The sequence below is a fragment of the Zootoca vivipara genome, chromosome 5 (assembly GCF_965207765.1).
Source record: "Zootoca vivipara chromosome 5, rZooViv2.hap1.1, whole genome shotgun sequence".
In the NCBI taxonomy this organism is placed as follows: Eukaryota; Metazoa; Chordata; class Lepidosauria; order Squamata; family Lacertidae; genus Zootoca; species Zootoca vivipara.
In genome coordinates this window covers 37,791,912-37,813,998 of record NC_142588.1, presented here as the reverse complement: position 1 = coordinate 37,813,998, position 22,087 = coordinate 37,791,912, and the positions used below count along the sequence as shown (strand labels likewise).

Below are 22,087 nucleotides of genomic sequence, written 5' to 3'. Positions count from 1 at the left end.
TTTTGGTCCTCCTTTCTGAAGAGGAGAGTTTGGTGTGGCAGTTTGGTGAGAGTTTGGTGTGGCCCTGTGGCCATTGACAAATCCAGGAAACTCGTGAATCGTGTGGTGGCTTACAAACTGTGTTATATGAATGGCCATGTGATTGAGCATGCTGACATCAGGTTCAGCGAGGTTGCTCTGTTTCGAGACGATGGCATTCATCTTTCTGAACCAGGAAATGATGTGTGGTTGGCCGATATCATCAGAAGCATTAGGGATTGGTTGCAGCTGTGAGGGTATTTGGCAGCGAGCCTCTTTGGCTCGGGTGGCGGTTAGGTATTGGAATATGTGTGGTGTGTTGGAGGGCAGGTTGTGGCCATCACCTACCCCTCCCTTTGTTTAGGTTTTCTGTTAAAGGAATCCGGCGGTTGTGGATCCTGTCCGATGCCCTGCTGGTGGCTAGGGGCATGGCACAACCCCTGGTGACGTCTGGGGGAGCTTCCAGTTGTATTTGCATCAACAAGCTCTGCCCACTGGCTGTTAACCCTTGAATGACTCCCTGCTGAGCGGGGTGGGGTCATTTAGATTGTTTGATCCAATGCCTAAGCCAATACCTCTCACATGCTGTAACCAGTAACCAATAAAGTTGTGGCCTTAATTAACCCATTAACCTAAAATACATGTGTCCTTGTGTCTTATTTATCTCTATGTGGGTGGCAGGTCCTCGACTCACAAGACCTCTCCTCCTTCCAGGGGGGGGGGGTTGTGAGCGGGAGATGGCTCCTGCATCAGCAGGGGGGCGTATTTGGCCCCCTTCGTCAGCCTTCCCCCAGCTGCCGCGCCAAGCCCTTCAGCGAGCCAATAGGGCTGGCTTGGGGTGGGGTTTAGCTGTTTAAGCTTGGGGGTGGGGGTTAGCCATTTAAACGGCTGTGGCAGCGCTGGGGCCCCATTCGGGCTTGGCTTGTTCAGTGCTAACCAGAGGCAACAGGCAACCCATTGCATTTCATGCCATCTACAATGTGCAAGATTTGTTTACAGGGTGACTAAAATGGTTGTTAGTTTTATTATATGTGTGCTATGTAAATTATAAGGGCTAGTTCTGCGGGCAGATTGGAACTCTACTATCTCAGCATTGAAGAAGCCCCTACAGAGATTCTTCCAGTGAAATAAATGGAGATGCTCAAAATGCTCAAGGGATACATTATTCCCCTGACGCGGGTGGCGCTATGGTCTAAACCGCTGAGCCCCTTGGGCTTGCCGATCATAAGGTTGGTAGTTCAAAGGACACCAGTGCAAGTAGATAAATAGGTACCACTGCGGCAGGAAGGTAAATGGCATTTCCGTGTGCTCTAGCACTTGTTATGGTGTTCTGTGTGCTAGAACCGGTTTAGTCATGTCAGCCACATGACCTGGAAAAGCTGTCTATGGACAAACGCCAGCTCTCTCGGCCGAAAAGTGGAGATGAGCGCTGCACCTCATAGTCGAATTGGACTGGACTTAACTGTCCAGGGGTCCTTCACGTTACCTTTACCTATTCAGCTGACTGCATCTTATTGTCTCTAGCATGGGGAACAAAACTATAAGGGATGTGGGTTAAAATTATTTTGGCATTCTTGCTACACAATCAGCGGTTTAAATATATTGTAGTGCCAATAATATCTGTTTTAGAAACTTTCAGAAAAGAGATGATTCTCTCTGACAAAACCAAGCTGAAGTCAACTAACTACATTTGCACCTGATTAGAAACTTTTAGCCATTGGACATAAACATGATTTTATTCTCGAAAGGTTCTAAATGGTTCAGCCAAAATGGGAAATGTTAAAATCTTTCAGCTAATAAATTCCATTACCCAGTAAAGCAATATGTGTCCTAACATTATTTTCTTGCCATCAATAATTGCATTATACAATTTCACTATTAAATTATACTAAAAATGGGTATTGCATGGTGTTAGCAGCTCCAAAGGCATCAAATTGTCACTCTATATAATAGTGACTTAGATATTGTATTAGCCATTCTCATTCTCCTGAAATTATCCTATTCTGTAATATGATCTATAAAGCTTCCAGTCCAATTTCTGGTAACCAAAAATAATTTTTATTTCCAGAGAAATGGGTGGAAATCCAGAAAGCTACTTCATCAACAAAGATGCTCTCTGGCTGCCTCTTTTAAGTACAGTTAATTAAAAATGACGCAAATGATGATGAGCATTACTGTTCCCAACCCTAATGCTGTGGGAAACCATTGAATTATATTCTAATTTGATCCTGACTTGTTTTTAGGAGGTAATTTAACTATAGTTTGATTTTATACCAATGTTATATATTTGATGTTAGCTGCCCTGAGCCCAGTTTCGGCCGGGGAGAGCGGGATACAAATAAAAGTTTATTATTAAGAGACATGGGCCCTGCGAGATTTGACATCTTTCCGCAGGGCCTGCAAGACAGAGCTGTTCCGCCAGGCCTTTGGTCAGGGTTCAGCCTGATTCCTTTCTCTTTGTATGAGAACAAACACAAAGGAAGTTCTCAGCCTGCTCTTAGGTCATATAATATGAGTGGAAACAGCTGGTCTGGGGGAGTATTAACTACTTCCAGTTTTAACCTGAAGATTGCCACTTGTCCAGTTTTAATTTTAATTTTAATTGTTTGAATTAATTGTGGGATATATCTTAACTGATTGATTGTTTGTATTATGCATATCATCTTATTTATATGTTAGCTGCTCTGAGCTTGGCTTTGGCTGGGGAGGGCGGGATACAAATAATAATAATAATAATAATAATAATAATAATAATTCAATGGTTTCTCCATTTCTTATAATAAAATAAAACAACTAAGTAGGGAAAAATATGCCACTGTGCATATTATAGGTGACAAGTGCAATCTCCTACATGTCTGCTAAGCCTCATTGAGGTCAATGGTATTTTTGCCCAGGCTAAAGGCACAACTTTTTTGAACTGGGGGAAATCCTATGAAATTCTATTTGGGAGAAATGAAGTTTCTTTTGTGACCTAAACATGGAGGTTTCCAAGGGAGGCGGCTCCTTCTCTGTCTGCAGGGAGGGTGATCCACTGTATCCCACAACTCCTCTCAGGAACAAAAGTACCATAGTCAAAATAACCAAAAGTGTAACCCAGAATAACCATAAAGTGTAATGTCAAACTTCCTCTTCTTCTTTTTTTGGCAGAACACCAGTTCTGATTTAAGGGAAATGTAAAACCTTTCTCTTATTCAACCAGACATGCTGTATATCAAAATGTACTATGATTCATACAGCTATTATTTTTCTCAAAAATGTGTCACCCCCAAATAACAAGTTCCATTCCTGATTTGGCCAGGATACTGTTTCAGCAAATTGCTTTTATATTGTAAACTGCCTTGGATGAAGGGTGGCATAAAAAATTTAATAAGCAAACAAATAAAATACAAAAGCCCATTAAAAATTTTACTAGTCAGATATTCTGTGGGCACAGTTTACAAACCAAGCTGTGGAGGAAAGTTTAGGATGGCTTTCAATTAAGTTCTTTGCAGAGTAGCCCCACTGAAATTAATGAACATGACTAAGTTAGCTCTAATAATTTCAGCAGCTTTACTCTGAATTCCTCCCTTAATCCATGCAGATAAACACCTCTGCTATGGTTGGGTTTAATTTTAATTAAAATAATTTAAATTTAAAATAAGGACTTGAAATTCTTCATATAGTCAAAGTCCATTTTGGCATCTTCAGCAAAGGTTACTTCATGGATCCCATGTGCAGAAAAAATATTACTTACTTATTTCTCTTTGTTTTGGTACTGTGATCATCATTTAAATCTTCTGCAAAAGAGCCATCACTTTTATCTGCTAAAAGTAAAATTAAAAAGAGAAAAGTAGACAAATTAAAAACTTTACATTAGACTAATCAGCTAATATTTCTTTAGCTTTTCCTGAAGTCTATTCAGTTTCTAAAGATGTGTGAATTTATCTGGCAATTTGGAGTTACCTTAGAACACTAGAATTTCTTGTTTTGATCCTCACACATTTTATTATTACTTTTTTAAAATGAAAGGTTGTCATTTCACATTTGGAGAATAAATAAAATGAAAAATATGTTCATTTTATTGCTGACAAGTTGAAAAATTTGATAGAAGCTCCTTTCTGCCAGAAGTATTGTGGTATTCTTACTCAAATGTAGGGCAACTATAAAGTTTCTCTGTCATTAAACTTGACACTCTGTCTTGCAATCAAAAACATGCAGACATTACTGTCTCTCAAATTTAGAGGATAGCCCAAAGAAATGATCGATTCCTGTTTTGGCATAGATATTGTCTAACAAATTACAGTGGGATGTGGCTGTTTTTCAGAGGAAGTGTGATGTTTATGATCCCATTATCTATTTCTGCAATTCTGAAGCACTTTATCTTTTCTGCATATAGAGCACCACACTCTGAATAAAAATGAACTGGAAACAAACTCCAGCACAGTTCAGTGTGGCTTGCGATTTCTAGTGTGTCTTCTAAAGTCAACATGATTTCTGATAAGCAGCACAATACTTTTATTGAGGGGAAGGGTGAAATACTCCCTATTTGCTCTCCATTTTGAATATTTAAATATGAGGATGGTCTATGATGAGAGAGGAAGTCATGGAGTTACTACAATTAAGTGTGTAAGAGAACTTTAAAAGTGTTCTCCCCAATCCAGCTAGGGACTGTATCTATAGTCGCAAGGGCCCTCAAAGGTCATGTACCCTTTGGAAAACATTGTGACACTGTCCCTAACAGGTGGAGACTCTAGCCGCTTCTTAAAAACCTCTAACAAATAATAGCCTACCATCTTTAGAGGCAGACAGTTCTACCAACAAACAGATAGTACCACCAGGAAGTTCTTCTTCATTGTTTCAACATAAAGTCCAATTTCTTGCAACTCTGAACCCAAATGGTTTCAACTCTCTGGAGCAGCAGAAAAGGTCAGGTTGTTGAGTAAAACATACAGACATCACATATCCCAACTGCGCTGGTTCAATGCAGCTATCAGGCCATGTTCAAGGTCTTGTTACTCTAAAGCAGACATCCCCAAACTGTGGCCCTCCAGATGTTTTGGCCTACAACTCCCATGATCCCTAGCTAACAGGACCAGTGGTCAAAAACATCTGGAGGGCTGAAGTCTGGGGGTGCCTGCTCTAAAGCCTGGAGCAACTTGGGACCAGGTTAGCTGAAAGACTGTCTGTCCCTGTAGAGAGTTTAGAACAGTTATGGTGAATTTTTATTCATGGCACCACACCCTACACAATACCACAGGATGGTGACTCAAAAATGGGTGTTTTCCACCATTGCCCCTGCATTATAGAATGCCCTTCCTCCTGTCAAACATGAAGCATCAGCCAACAGTTGCTACTCTCATCCTGAGGAGACATCTTTTGGCCTAAGTTTTCCCTGAGCTATAATATTGGACCCTGTTTTTACTGGATTCCCATTTTTACCTGCTTTTATGATACTAGTTTTTAGGTTGCATCTCTGTCTTTATGGTAGTGCTTCCTTCTTTTCATGTTGCATTTCTATATACTGCTTAGAGATTTTTAAAAGCAAAATATTTCAGAAATGCTTTTAAATAAATGATGAATTTGCACCCTCATCTACATGGCAGCCATTCAAGTATTTGAAGATTGCTATCATATCACCTCTAAGTAATCTCTTTTATAGGCAAGAAAACAGGCTTCCATATGACTATTCCTGCTTAGACTGCAATAATTCCCCGACCTGATCTAGCAGTCAGGTCCACACATACACACAAGCCTCCTTTAAACATTGAAATACTGGCAATCAGCTGTTTGGGTGGACTATTCAGCTGACTGGCAGGACTCCAAGTTTGTTTTTTACCCTCAGCCCCAGCTGCTACACATGTGATCTATTAAATCAGAATCAGAGAATGTGACTCTAAAGGTCTACGCTCACACTTTATTTCAGTCATTTTGCCCTTAATGCTGTATTCTGTACTATGTTAAACTCACTCTTACAGGTCCAACCCCTTCTGTCAGAAAATAGGAAGTGAATTGTTCTATTTTAGTTCAGAGTCTTGGTCACATCATATATATCAATTTTTCGAAGCAGGCTGCTAAAGAAATGAATCAAGGAACACACATGCCCACATAAAACCAAACTGAACAAAATTACATTTCTTACTACCCCAGAACAAGTCCAAGGGTGCTTCCAGATGGAACCGTAACATCGCAAATGGGTCATTCGGGTATTGCAAACAGGACACTGGGAACATGATTTTTGGGGGAGGGTTTTGTGTATTGATTTTTCCCTGGAATCATGTGGAATCAATGACACTTCAACATCCAAGTAAAAATGCTTCAGATGTGGTTAAGGTAAAAGGTCAATTTGACCATGAGGATAATTGCCTCAGCACACTGATTCCTCCCTACCCAGTATTCTATCAATGGCATTATTATACCACTTCTGCTTGTTTCTGCTGTTAAATTCCCAGGAACAAATCACTCAGCCCAAACCCAATCAGCTTTTTAATCTGTTAGCAAGGGCTCTTTCTCAACAGCTGCCACCTGTCTATCTTTAATTCTGTCAGGGATATATAGGCAGCCTTGGACAGAGAGTTCCAAAAAAAAAAAGTGGAGCCTTTTCAGAAAAGCATGTAAGCAAGCAATCTCAGACAGCCTCTTTCTTAAAACGTGGGGGAAATACTAATGCTTGATTAGACACAGCATTTCTTTAAAAAGGTGGCTTCTTATAATGGAGACATAGTCAACAATTTACAAGGAAAACCCTGCAACAAAAGACAAGATTGCCCAGCCAGATAACTTTCTTTCTTACACTTACATCTCCCCCCCCCTTTATGGAATTCACAGAACATGCACATGTTCTGCTTAACATAAGCAGTGCCTGCTTAACATAAGCAGTGCCTCATGTGCCTTCAGACCATATGCTGTTTGGAAAACATCTAGTGCAAAAACTACACAGAATTCAAAGAGCTTTTGTTCAAGCCCATTTCACAAAGTTCCCCATGGCTGTGGTGGCATGGTCAGTAGGCTTCCCAGTTCTGGAGACACCACTCCTATTGCCCCTATTCAACCAACAGGTAAAAAGTATTAAAGGCACCTCCTAGGCCTGCCTCTCAAAGGGGGAGGGGGGCAATCAAAATCCATCATGATTGGGAAAGGGTGTCCGCCTAACCCTAGAGACATGAACCAGGCAAAATCTGAAGGCAAGACTTTGAAATGTCAATTACAGAAGGTTATGCTAGTATGAGGTCACCACTCCTTAGCCAATGAAGGTAAACCATCAGGTAGACCAGGAAGTTGGGAGTTTCCACTGGATGCCACTTCAAAATAATATAATCAGGAATTAAGACTCATAAAAGTCGACCTTTTTGTTTTGGTGGCCCAAAAGATCAGAAAGACAACCCTGGACAATATAGCAGTGAACTGTAAGGGAGATGCAGAGATCTAAACACCATTATTTGTGGTGTGACACCCCTTTTGCTTGTACGGTATTTATTGTTGATTCAAATTTGTCATGGCCAATGGCTAGTACAATAAATTTATTTGGACTGGATTGGATTATTGGGAATTAGCAAATTCTTGAGGGGAATTAGAGGATCTAGCAGGGCCAAGGGATCTCTAGCTCTGTATCTCCTGAATCAGAGGGTTGAACTAGATGGCTTACATGGCCCCATCCAACACTACAATTCTATGAATGAGTAGCACATAAGCAAGCAGGAAGACAAGTCTAAAGTAGACTCCCTCCCACCTTTCCCAGTATTGTCTGTTTTGATTGGCAGCAGTTCTTCAGGATCTCAGGCAGAGTTATTGCATTTCATTTCTGATCCTTAACCCTTCTTTTTAGAAGGAACAGAATGTGAGATGCATTGCATTGAAAAGCACAATGCACACCCATGAAATGAGCTTATGACACCTTCATGAATATCAGTGAGCATAAATTGTTACACAAATGTGCAATCTTTTTTAATTATTTTCATTCATGCATTCATTCCGAGCACATTTGATTTCATGCAGGAAGAGATGCTATTAACCTATAATGTTCTGATAACTATGGTTGGTCTCACTTTTGTTCACCGCGGCAGTCCACCCATGCAAACAAACAGCTCCATAAAGGTTATATTGAGTATGGGTTTTTTTTTGGGGGGGGGGAGTTTGCATTCTCGGAGGGCGGTGCAGTGGGGATATTTTTTACGCCGATGTTTAAGAAAATGGGGAAGCCCATGTTTGACAGAACTCTGTTACTATATTGAGTTTCATTATGAGCATAATTAGTAATAAGTATCAATTTGAGTTCACCACTTATATGATGATCAGACACAACAAATTAAGAACTTTGTTCTTGAAACAACTGTTGAAGCATAAATGATCAGAGATTTTGCATGAGCATTGCTGTTACATTAAATATTCTATATATCTACAATAAGGTTACTTACGGTTATTTCATACCATGTCTTCAATAAAATATTCATACTAGAAACAGTATCAATCCTGGTTATTGCTGTTTCAAATACCCTTCAGAAAGGACATATTTTCATGATTTCAATTAATGTTCAAAAGGGGATTGAAATATATTTTTCTAATGTCACTGTGGGTATACCTCACTTAAGCCAGCATAGCTGCACATAAATGACCCCATTTTATTATAGCATCTCTGTGTGGGATTAATATGAGTGATTTCATATCAATCATCATAAGAAATAATAAAAATAGCAAATAGATATATAAGAACTTAATATAAAATGATTTTTCTTCTTCTGATCTATAGATAGTGTCTTTGGGGAAAGCTTTAGCTCATTAGTAGTCTTTGGCTAATTAAACAATATATGGCCTTTTAAGCTTTGGGGGAAGTATTCTTGTCATTTGTTACTATGTTACGCGTTTCTCTGCTTATATTGTAAACTGCCCTGAGCTCCACGGATGAAGGACTGTACAGGCGGCAACCGTTTTGCATGGGAGTTCCGTTCCTCTGCTCCCGCTTGCACCGGCAGAACACGTATAAGCATGCCTTGCCCCATTCTACCCCGCCCCACCTCTGAACCACCCCAGTTCTGCCTCCTTCCGGGTCCAAAAGGACCCACACGTCAACGATTGCACATCAATTGGATGCACCTAAAATGGTTGCCGCCTGTATAGAAATTTAATAAATAATCATGGAAGTATAGCAGAGTACATGCCTTGCTGCCAGAAGATCCCCAGGGAACTTTGGGCAAGATCCCTGTCTGAAACCCCAAAGTGCTGCTGCCAGTCAGTTCAGATGGATCACAATGAGGCAACTTCCTATGCATTCATAGGATTTTCTGCCTGCCTGGGACTTGTAGCTCACACACGGGCTGTGTTTGACTTGGTGACTGACATGTTGTGCAGGCTGCTTGATCATCCAGGTAAAGGTAAAGGGACCCCTGACCATTAGGTCCAGTCGTGACCGACTCTGGGGTTGCACGCTCATCTCGCATTATTGGCCGAGGGAGCCGGCGTATAGCTTCCAGGTCATGTGGCCAGCATGACAAAGCCGCTTCTGGCAAACCAGAGCAGCACATGGAAACGCCGTTTACCTTTCCGCTGCAGCGATTCCTATTTATCTACTTGCATTTTGCCGTGCTTTCGAACTGCTAGGTTGGCAGGAGCTGGGACCAAGCAACGGGAGCTCACCCCGTCACAGGGATTCGAACCGCCGACCTTCTGATCAGCAAGCCCTAGGCTCAGTGGTTTAACCACAGCGCCACCTGGGTCCCTGAAAATCCTGGTATAAGCTCTAAAAGAAAGTTTGGTCTTGGTTGCATAAGCGCAACAAGGAAAATGTGTATGCTTGAAGGTATTTCCTTCCTAGCAAAAGATGAGCGAGCACTGCTGATTTGCCCACCAGTACTAGACTTTAAAAATATTGCATCAATACACACAAAGACACGTACATATATGGAACACATACAATTTAAAATATATCTGAGCTCAGCAGCAATAATTCTTTCTTAGTGCCAAGAATGTCTTTAAGAAGTCTCCGGTGTCTGAAGATTGACTAACAATACCATGTTTTGGACGGAAGTACCTACGTTTCTGCCAAATCTTCCATCATTCCAGCGAGATAGATCTTTGAGATTTGTTTCCTACAGCTGGGTTAAATAATCATTTATTACAGGACAGCTCCCCTGGGCAGCATAGTCAATAAAACATTTGGATAAAACAAGCTACGCTGGGGCATTTCTGATAAGAACAAATGAAATATAACTGCATGGAAGGCAAAAAAAGGAAGATTTGAGCTAACATCCCAAGTCTAATTGCATTTTGGCAGAAGTGAAATCCGCCAGGCCTGCTTCCATTTAAACATGTTTAGGGGCAGGTTTTAAAAATAGGTTGACATAAAGAATTATTGGCTCCCTGATCACAACAGGTGGATGCCCATCTTAACATAATTTACCTATTGAAACATTTCTATGTTGCCTTTTGGTCCACAAAGGAGTTTACAGAAATAAATATTTTAATAAAATAAACTTTGATTTTTTAAAAATCCAGAATAATACATATATTATAGAGGAGGGACATCTGGTTGAATGAAAATACATTAAAAGCTTAGAGGAATAAAACTGTCTTAACCACCTAGCTAGAAATCATGAATGCCATTCTAACCACCGGCGAGGCTCTATCTCATGTTTCCCTTCAACCACCCTTCTCTTGGTGGTAGTAAGGTCTCCATAGATTATCATAACTGATAAGAAGGTCCACGTAGGAGGAGGAAATTTTTCATTTAACCTAGTCCCAAACCATTTGGGGCACTCCAGTAATAACCAACACTTTGAATATTAGACCTTTTAGTGTAAATCAGAACTGATGAAGAGATCATCCAACACAAGATCAACATTCAAGTTATGATCATTTAACATTCAACTTTGCATATTTAATAGCCATCATCTCAGATCTAAATAGACATCTTTTAAATTTAAATAGAGAAAAATAATCACAGCATTAGTTACTTGCTGAAGTTTCCAGTTTGCGTTTATGAGGTGGGTCTTCAATGATTCTGTTAATATCACCACGATTCTTTAGATCCACAGGCTTCTCCCATACTGACAACTGCATTGTAGGGTTGAAGAAGAAGACTCGGTCATCTCCAGTCCAGACTATACACCTATTTCAATCAACAAACTAGGCTTAGATAATCTCAAATACAGTGTGGGAAGAAAGATATTTCTTGCAGTGCTATTTCCAGTCCTATGCTGGCGTTCCCAGCCATGGTTCTAAAGAAAGTAGGTCTATGCATGGTGGACCCTACCTTCTGCATTGCATTCCCATTATATGGCCAGGCTGTGTAGATTCTCCTTGCAATTTGGAATAATGATTGCACACAGAGCTTTCATGTGTAAAAAAAATAGCTCCCCACTTCAGACCTTCGCCCTCCAATGTGTGTAGGGGAGCCCAGTTGGGCAATATGGACACAAAGGAAGGGTAATGGTACAGGGTGGCAAAAGGTGAACACCACTGCTGCCACTGTTGAAAAAAATAGGCAAGCTGCCCACCATGACTACATTTTAGAAGATCAGTCATGGATTTGTCATGTATAGTTTGGTCCTTTTAAAAAAATTCATATACCCAATAATGTATTTTTATACAAGCATGTCATGTAATAATAGGATGCAAACCTTGCAAAAGCTAACTCCCCAGCTGAGCTGTTCAAATAAATTCCATTGTTTCATGGTCCCGGTATATGTTAAGAAATCATCACTCACAATTATCAGCACATTTTCAAAACTAGTAATTGTAATTTCCATAATGATAGGTTACTACTGCAACACAATTTGGTAAAGAAATACTTTTTTTTTTATAAAGGCCATGGTTCGTTTCTAAATTGATGCAGGCTGGTGGGACAAAGGAGTCTCAGATGTTTTGTATGATGTATGCCATCCATCTACCAGCTATATTTATCAATCCATGCCAGGGGTGGAACAAACAATAACCAGATATATAATGTAAAAACATTTATAAGGGTTTATAAGGGTAGGCACCACTAGATTCATTTTACTAACAACTGAAATGAATCTAAAATCTAATAGAAAACCAGCAGAATTTAGATAACAAAGCTAATTTTGGGATTAAAGCAGATTTCTAAGATTTGAACTTCAGAGTATGAATATAAGTGTCATTGGAAAAATGTATAATAAACTTTCACAAAATGTTATTTTATTACCAATCATAAAAACTCTACAGGGGCACAAAAAAACCCTTAAGCTCTTATATGTTTGGTAGGTGTCAGATGGAGGAAGGAAGCTAGATTTCAGAATGAAAGCTTGCATATAAATGAAAGATTAATAAAGATTAAGCAGTAGGAAGATGGAATTAGTTTTCACATAATAAATTGGGAGTAATTAAATTACAGCAAAATGTTAGTGAAATTATTGGTAATACCCAAATGGCTTTGGAAAGAAATCTACTGGGCGATAAAGGATTTCTTCATCTCCAGATTAAAGAAGAAAAGACTCAGTTTAAAATTATTGCTCTTGTTGAACTATGAATTGGATAAGCAATTTTTTCTTGTGATTTTTGTAGTAATGTTCAAGGGAAATGTTATGGTTGTTTTTGTGCACGTTTCGGAGGCATGGTTCTTAATTCCACTACCAACCATGTTAATCAGCTCAGAAACTGTAAGCACATCATTGACCAGGTTTTTAGCTCACAGTAGATCGCGCCAAAGTTGATAGAAAGCTTAAGGAGCAGAAAGCTAAAGTACGATAAATATCTTGGCCATGGAAGCATGCACATTAAGGAGCTAGCATGTGATGTGAGAACAGGAGGATAAATAAGTACTTAATTGATTTAACATAAGATTAAACGTACTTTCTCAGTAAAATAAATATCTGGATTATATGAAGAATAATATTGAGCGCCACCAATGAATGCATAAACACTCATATTATTAGTGACAGTAACAATCAGGGGCAGAGACCTCTGCATATGGCTTTCTATGGATGTTCTCATATACTAGTTAAGAATTTGTGAGCCTTTCCTCCTATGCCCTATAGCTAATCTAAACCATAAAGGTAAAGGGGACCCCTGACCATTAGGTCCAGTCGTGACCGACTCTGGGGTTGCGGCGCTTATCTCGCTTTACTGGCTGAGGGAGCCAGCGTACAGTTTCCGGGTCATGTGGCCAGCATGACTAAGCCGCTTCTGACGAACCAGAGCAGCACACGGAAACGCCGTTTACCTTCCCGCTGTAGCAGTACCTATTTATCTACTTGCACTTTGACATGCTTTCGAACTGCTAGGTGGGCAGGAGCTGGGACTGAGCAATGGGAGCTCACCCCATTGCGGGAATTTGAACCGCCAACTTCTGATTGGCAATCCCTAGGCACTGTGGTTTAACCCACAGCGCCACCGGCATTCTACGTTACCACAGCACTAAACCTCTGGGGGGCAGTAGAGAGTGAGGAAAGTGCAGCTAATGCTTTCAGCAGGATTGCTAAGAGCCCTAGGCTCTGTGGTTTAACCCACTGTGCCACCTGTGTCCCACAATCTAAACCATAGAGCTGCTATTAACCTTGAATGTGGCCGGTCTGCAGACTGGCACAGCATCCTGCCTGTCTCTTCACAACCAATGAGACTAAGAGCAGCTTCAGTTTTGGCAGCCTCAGACAAATGAGCTGGGCTTACAAACTGCTTTGAATTAACAAATAACTGCAGGGGATCCTGATCACAGATCTTCCAAATCATCTCAAGATAAGCCCTTCATTCAGCTCAAAGCAAAGGGCTAAAACTGGAGAAACTCAAAAGAATGCTTGAGGAACTAAATATTGGCACATTTCAGTAAGAACTGGGCTGATCCACACCTCCCAAATGGACTAATGTGCACATAAACCTGGCTTTTGCACTTCCAGAATGTTCAGCTGCAATTCTTGGCTTAAAAACACAACAACAAACAACAACAACAACAACAACAACAACAACAACAATTTATTATTTATACCCCACCCATAATGGCTGGGTTTCCCCAGCCACTCAGGGCAGCTTCCAGTAAAATACTAAAATACAATAATTGCTCCTGGCAAGTATTAACCACTCTCAATTCCAACCTGATAATTGCCACATGCCCAGATTTTTACTTGTCTGAATTAATTTTAAGATGTATTTTAATTTATTGATGTCTCTTTTTATGCATATTGTGTTGTTTTTATGATGTTAGCCACTCTGAGCCCGACCTCGGCTGGGGAGGGTGGGATACAATATATATATATATATATATATATATATATATATATATATATATATATGTATGTATGTATATGTATATGTATATGTATATATATATATGTATATGTATGTATATGTATATGTATATGTATATATGTATATGTATATGTATATGTATATATATATGTGTGTGTGTGTGTGTGTATTTATATTTTGTGTGTGTGTGTGTGTGTGTGTAATTAAATATTAAAAGCTTCCCTAAACAGGGCTGCCTTCAGATGTCTTCTAAAAGTCAGATAGTTGTTTATTTCTTTGACATCTGATGGGAGGGTGTTCCACAGGGACTAAATCAAGATGCATGTAAGAATGCAGCTTTAAAGAGAAAATATATTTAGAAATGCATATTTTGCAGAAAAAAGCAGGCATTTAAAAGTAGGACTTAAATAAATATGATTTTTTTGTGCAGATCATTCTTTTCTAAATGCACAGATTAGTGCAGAAATGGGTGTATTAATGAACTTATGGGTGAACAGAGACAAAAGTGCTTGAAATAGGTTGATACACCTATCCCTAGAACTATTAAGTGGCACAGCCTATCAGATCTACGAATGCAAGAAATAGTTGGGCTTTCTATTTTGTAGTGGGGGTGGGAAGGCTTGCAACTGTATTTATTATGCTGATTTTATTGCTTGCCTTGTATTGTTCATTGTATTTTATGGTGAACTACCGTAGCAGCCCCTTAGAAGGAATATAAGGATATGAACTAAATACATAAAATAAAAGCTAATAAATATTCAGAGCTGTAGATAAGTGTCCCAAATAAGACACAATTTCTAAACAGTTAGAGATAAGGGTGGGCGAGCCCCCTGTGGATGGCATTGGAAATAAGCTGAGCCATGTTCCAAACAATCAAGGAACAGTCTAATTCATTTCCAAGCCAAGCCAAATTTTACCCCTGATCTGCATCCACTAAAACAGAAGGTGGGAAGAGGGCTTCCCAATTTCTGCAGAATGATGAGGCAAGAAGATTATCGCCAGGGGTGGCCCATCCTGTTTTGCCACCTAAGGCACAATGGGAATGTGCCACTACCTGCCTACCCAACTTGCCGTCATGTCCCACTTCCCATTTTCATCATGGCCATTTCTTTTCTTTTTTCTCTTTTTGATCCATTTTTTTTGATGTTTCAATGCATGTACATAATATTTACATAGGATTTCGTATTTCTCATATTTATACATTCACATTTTCTATTACATTGTAAATCCACATTTGGTTTTTACTTAATTATTCCATGCTTTTCCCTCTCGTGACTCAAAGACTTCCCTCCACCCATGCATGACTTCTTAGCTTTGTTTTAAGATTTATTATTGTGTTTGTACTGTGGTAATTTATTTATTAAACATTTATTCTTGTATATCTATCTATATTGACTTTGGGAGATAAATTGATGGCCATTTCTTTTTGCCTTCCCCAGGCGAAAGTGTTCAGAGGTGCCAACTCATGGGGCCCAAACTGCTTTGTCCCCCAAATTTTTTGGGAAGGGGCTCTCCCCTCCCCAACATTGAGGGGGCAAAGGAAGCCGAGCACAGCACATTTTCAATGGCTTCCTCCTCCTCCTCCTCCTCCTCCTCCTCCTCCCATGGAAGGAGGCTGAGCACAAGAGAGGAGGAGCCACTGGCCTTTGAAGCCGTGCAGCACTAGGCTCTGCACTTGGCTTCCTCCCGATGATGTGACATCACATGCACAGTATGGGAAAGAAGAGATAATACTTTCATGAGCTACTTGAATAGCAAGCCGATGTTTGGGAAGGGAGAGCAGCAGTATCTCATCTCAAGCATGATGGCAAACTTAGCCATCTTTAAGGGTGACCATTTTGCACATTCTACTTTGCTATTTTGTCTTTGCAATGGAGGAATACACATGAAAGTAGAAGACAGCAGGCATTTATCAATTCACTGTCAAGGCGCTCAATGTAATATACATACAATACACAATGTTTGCCTTAGAGAACTCAAAGAGGGAAACCCTCAGTCTTTTAAGTGGTGGGATGTTAAGAGATGCACAGGAGTAAAATCTTCTGAAACCTTTTCCCCAATAAAATTCTTGATCATTTCCCTGTCCTGGAAATTTTGATCAGTCCACAATTTATTCTCTCCTCTGTTTCTAAATTCCCTTCTCTGGTCTGCGTTTCCAGTACCATGGATGATAAGAGAATTGATTCACCTACAAACGCATATTCATTGTGTGGACCGTTACCGCAGGGCTGGCTGAAGTCTAGGTATTTATTTAATAAAAGCAAGGTATGGTAATAGCTAAAATAGAAATGGTCCTTTTCTATATTTAACTGAAAAACCCAGCAAGCCCCCCTGGAGAGGTGCTTAGAAATGGATCCAAATGGCAGCTCCCTCTAGAAATGCCTTCACTTTCTCCCTTCTAACCCAATTTGACATTTAATTTAACCATTATCGGTCTCATCTCCCAGAACCGCACACTGCTTGTCCCTATTTGGCATAATAAAGGTTTCAATTATCCAAATGCAAAAGTATGGTAATTTGTTTCACTCACAGGACACTAATTAAAAAGGTGGCGATAGAAGAATTTTATATATAAAATCTTCTGAAAACTAAGGCTACAATACTAAGCATACTCAATCAGATTTAAGTACCATGGTGTTCAGTGGGTGTGGGACTGACATGTTTAGGATCACAGTGCAAAGGTATAAACTGCAGAAAGTAGTTCTAAAAGTACTAATTATTTGATGTGACAAACTTCTGTTTCTTTTAAAAACATCTTCATCTGAGAAAGTGGGGTTTAGTCGACAAAAACAGACACCACAGTTAGTTGTCTTCAAGATGTCACAGGGCTCCTTCCTCGATAGTAAAAAATAGCTTTTAAAAAACATTTAACTCCTTGTTTATAGCTTGAGTTTAACTTGGGTTATCCACTATTAAGAAATTTTGCCCCTGGTACGCTCATTTCCCAACTTCCAACTTTGATTCTATGGCTCCATATTTGCACAAACTTATTATCCAAAAATACAGACATGTCTTTACACTTGCAAGACTGCGTAGCTTTGCAACTGTGCTAGCAGTTGTGTTGCTGCACCACTAAGGGGAGCAAATATGGGATGGGCAGGCTGCACAGAAGCAATCAGTAGCTCACCTTTTAATTTGCTTTAAGCTATACAACCTGGAGTCCCTCTCAGAATTCCTGCTATTGTTTCTGAATGACATCCCAGCCTATGCCTGGTAATGTCACATCAATCACAGAAGCATGAAGCCAACCTATGAGTGGAGAGGGTTGAGGATCAATTCCAGGTTTTTACTGGGTGTAGTAATATTTCATAAATATTTTGATTTTCTATCTAAATAGGCATGAATTAATAAGATGCTCCTTAAAGGATTGCTCCATGTTTCAGTGTGATTCTGTGATAGATTATCAGGTGGAATCAGCTTGATGTTAAGCATCATGTTTATTATTAATAATAATAATAATTATTATTATTACCAGATTGAGTCTCTATGGTTCTATTGGGTATTCTGCCATGACTAATGTTATTCCTTTGTAATATTATGGATTTTTACAATATTGTTATTGTCCGGGGGCCTTCCTACAGGGAACCTCCCCCTCTCCTGTTCACCAGCACTTCGCCCAGTGAGAGCAGCGGCAGCGGGTCAGGTGAGGGGAATCAGGAAGTTAGCGGGACGGAGGTGTCAGGGCTCAGCGATGTTGGAGAGCCTTTGCAATGCCCTGACCAACAGGTGGAGGGGAACATGCAGCCTCTTCCGGTGCCCGAATTAAGGCGTGCCACCAAACATAAGGTCGGGAAGAGGTGTTTCAGGGTGCCCAAGCTCTTATGCTGGTTCCACAGCCAGAAACGTCCACTCCCGGATTCTGCAAGTGACTGAGAGGTTATGTGTTCTGCTATCTCTGCACTGTAAATACTATGCACAATAAAACTCTTAAAGACAGAGCAGACTTGGGCGTCTTTACTCAAGAGTAGCCGCAACAGCACCATTACAGTTATGAATCAGAGTTCTGAATTAAGGTTGGGATGTTAGAACTGGGAAATAGCCAGACTAATGTGTAATTAAGAGGGAACCAAGTCCGTAGTAAGAGTTGTCATAGACCCACAGATAAGCCTCTGTTATAACCATATATGACAGCTAATTAAATCAGGCAGACATCTTAAGCCATGACCCCTCCTTAATCCTAGGAAATTAACATGAGTCAGGCACTAATTGAGTGAGGCAAGTTTCCTTGAGATGATAGCCTGGTAGGGAACATGGGATAAACAATTGGGAAGTTCAGAGCATCCAAGGGGCTAGGTGTGAAAAGCACAAATTGAATAGGCTTCTTCACTTCTTTAGGGGATAACAGTTGAGAGTTTAGAGTGACCTGTTTTGAATCCAATGTTGTGGCTATGGGAGAGGCCAGAATCTCTTGGAAAGTAATGCTGGATATCCCTCCACTGGATTCAGATTGTATATATGTGCAAATAAACCATAAATCATAAAGGCACCACAGACTCTGCTGCTGTGCCTAACTGTCCAAAAGGGAACACAGACCCTGGTTAGCTTGCCTGGTACCCCTGGAATTTCATACCACTTGGAGATTGGAGTGACATGTAACTTTAGAGTGGCTGGGGTATAAATAATAAATTAGTAGTAGTAGTATTTATGGAAGCATGGAAGTTGTCATGATAACAACAGCTAAAAAAGGGAAACAGCATGATGCACAAATGGAAGTGTTTTTGTCTTAACACCAAGATAGGGTTGTATCCTGCCATTCTGCTCATGCAACAGACTTCCTCTTGTACAATGGAACTTCCCCTACTCTCCTGCAGCTCCCAAGCACCTTCAGAACCTGATACAATGAATGAAAGAGGAAGGGGGAGTTCTGTTGCAGTATTAGATACTGTACAACCTGGAAATATCATTTATCAAGAAACAAAACAGGTCTCAGATGTCCCTATATTTTTTACCTTGGCTGCTGTATAACTGACAGCACAATCCTGTGCAAGTTTACCTGGAAATAAGTGTCACTGAGTTCAAGGAGACATACTTCTAGGTACGTGAGATTTGAGATTTTGGTATATTAAATCTTATTTTCTCCAGTACTTTTTGTGGACTTTTAACTAGGCATCCATTCGGAATTTTAGGAATAGAGCAGGTTTAAATATGAAAATGTATTGATTTCATTTTTTGTACAGTTGCGTGTTTAGACCTTTGAACTTCCCACTTTAAATAAATTCAGACAAGACTCAATTTTTGGTTTGGTTTTTGGCAGAATTTAGGTCACAACTTTATTGATTACAAATCAAGTGAGTGGTTGCATATGCTCAGGGCCGGCCCTAAGGCAAGGCTGGGTGGCACAGGGCCACCAGGGGGTGCCACGCTGCGCCCGCCAGACAGCCGCGTGCTCGGAAACGGGGGGCGCTGGAGGGATAGTTCGCACCACGGCGCCAGCTACACTTAAGACGGCCCTGCATATGCTCTGGTTGGACTAGCTTCCTGCACCGTTGCAGGTAGCGCTGACCCAGGGCACCAGCATAGGTCAGCCTAGGGTGAACACCTGGAATGGTAGAAAGCTGGGGACATGCTATGTCCACCACCCAGATGTCTCCCTGGACTCAGGCATGGACACATACCCCTTACAGGGTTGACCAAACCATAGAGTCCGTGGATTCCTTTAACAGAATACCCTTCACATAGGGATGGAGAGAGTGCTCCCCCATCCCTATCACCTGAACCAGTGCCTATCCGCAACCTTACAAGTTGTGACGATTTGCTACATGGCAGGCGAAACCCAAGTGGCACCAGCCAATCAGCCAAGTGGGTAAAATTCCTGACATGCCCCTGTCCCAACGACAGATGACACATGACGACATAGCAAGGTCAAGGGCACAAGCCCTAAAAGTAGGGAGAGGTGGGTGGGTGTTCTGATGCACTGACCAAAAGAGTGCATGGGCATATATAGGTCCCTTGATCGGTTTGGCTAGCGTCCCATTTGCCTGATTCAACCCAGCATCAAGGGACCTACCAATAGGGTGTTGTGGCTATCCAATCATACCCACCCACAACACAGGGTTTGGTTGCCAGGTTGAACCGCAACATGGTCCCTCTTTGAGGGACGACATGATTTATAAAACCAGTAGCAAAAATTCACAGTGATAGTTTTGGAAAGATGTCATTATGTCCAAGATATTTCTTTCTCCTTTGTTTCATTGACCATGGCAAACAGATCCTCCACTTGGGTGGCAATAGTGCTGATAGGATGAGTGAAACTTTCTGGGGTAAATATGCTTACCATGGAGATCCTGGCACAGGAGTGGATGCCACAGGCTTGTTGCCATTTGAAGAATTCTCATCGTCTGGGAGCAGTTTTAAAGGGTGAATCTTCATATGGAAAAATAGAGAGATTGATCAACAAAAGACATAGTTGTTGTATAAGTGGTTTAATTGACACAAAAATGGGAAATGCCTCTGCATTAATGAAGGTTTAACATTCAAACTTTAGAAAAGCAAGAAGAGCACTCTGAGCTCTTGTTGAGTTGATAATTAACTACTTGTTGTTTTCTGCTAGCTAACATGTGAGTGTTTTAACCTTAGTTCACGTGACAAAGTTACTGAGTTGCAAATAGCCATTTCAGATGGTGTTGCCTTTAGTTTTTTGTCTCAAAACACTGTGGAGTGAAGATGTAAATCAGGGGTCCTCAAACTTACCCAGCTTAAAGCTGGTGCCCGCTGCACCGATCGCACAGCAGAGGGTGGGGGAGCGCACGCGAGTGTGTGCCCATATGCGTGTGCACACACTATTTCCGGCACACTTCCAGGTCAGAAGAGCGCTGGAAATAGCTTGTGTGCATGCGCACGGGCCTCCTCCGACCCGGAAGTGCACCAGAAATGGCGCCTGCGCATGTGCGCAAGCTATTTCTGGTGCACATCCGATCTGGAAGTGGGCAGCCGGGGGTCGCCACAGGCCAGAGAAAATATGGCCTTCGGGCCATATACATCAGGAGGACCCCTGATGTAAATGAAGCTCTCAATGAAAACAGCTTCAGGTGAAATGGATGCTGAGAGAGACAGAGAGACAGACAGACAGAGAGACAGACAGACAGAGAGACAGAGAGACAGACAGACAGACAGACAGACAGACAGACAGACAGACACACACACCTTTGCTTAAAGGTCTGTTTGGATATTTCATATTTTGTAAGATACTGAACTGATGATGCTTGGTCAAGCATATGCCTTATGGATAATTTGGCTGTATCTTTGATTTTTTGTTTGTTCTGTTTTGAAGAGTTCTTCAAGGAAAACTTTGAATAATATTTTTATGGGTCTTGACAATGTTTATTTCCAAAAGGAGTCGTTTATTATGGATCCACTCACTTCATGCTTCACAATATTAATATCTGCAATCATCATTATACTAAGTGCTTCACTTCAACTTGCAGTCACTAATGAAATTAAGCATATGCTATTTTGCACTCATGCAAACATCAACCTATAGGGAACTTAGCAGGGAGCAATAAACAATATAAAAGAACTAGAAAGAGATGAATAGAAACGTAATTGTAGTCCTTTACTTAATCTTGACAATAACATACTTATGTACAAAATACAAAAAAATGTGTGTATAGATAAGGCAACGATTGTCAAGATTTTTACAGAAAAGAACCACTTTCAACAGATGTTATGACTAATCCTATTGTGCATTTCAATTAAATTATTATTTTACCATTCATTTATTTGCAACCATCACAACTAGTTCCATTTCCATTTTGGGTGGGGTGGAGCAGGGTGGGGGATGTTATTGTTATTGATTGTTTGTAAGCCACTTTGGGAGTCATTTGAATGAAAAGCGGCACAGAAAAATAATAAATCCAATCACATTATGCTAGGTTTTAGGTGAGAAAAAGTTCCATCAAAT

The 22,087-nt window shown here is 40.6% G+C and overlaps 1 protein-coding gene across 1 annotated transcript in view; it reads right to left on the bottom strand.

The window, feature by feature from the left end:
- TCERG1L (transcription elongation regulator 1 like) overlaps nucleotides 1-22,087 on the bottom strand; it is a 164,220-nt gene that overhangs the window by 13,926 nt on the left and 128,207 nt on the right. The window contains exons 7-9 of the mRNA XM_035138259.3: nucleotides 20,462-20,550; nucleotides 10,941-11,095; nucleotides 3,752-3,821 (exon numbers count right to left, since the gene is read on the bottom strand). Coding sequence (XP_034994150.3) covers nucleotides 3,752-3,821; nucleotides 10,941-11,095; nucleotides 20,462-20,550 — 314 coding nt within the window. The remainder of the gene's footprint in view (nucleotides 1-3,751; nucleotides 3,822-10,940; nucleotides 11,096-20,461; nucleotides 20,551-22,087) is intronic.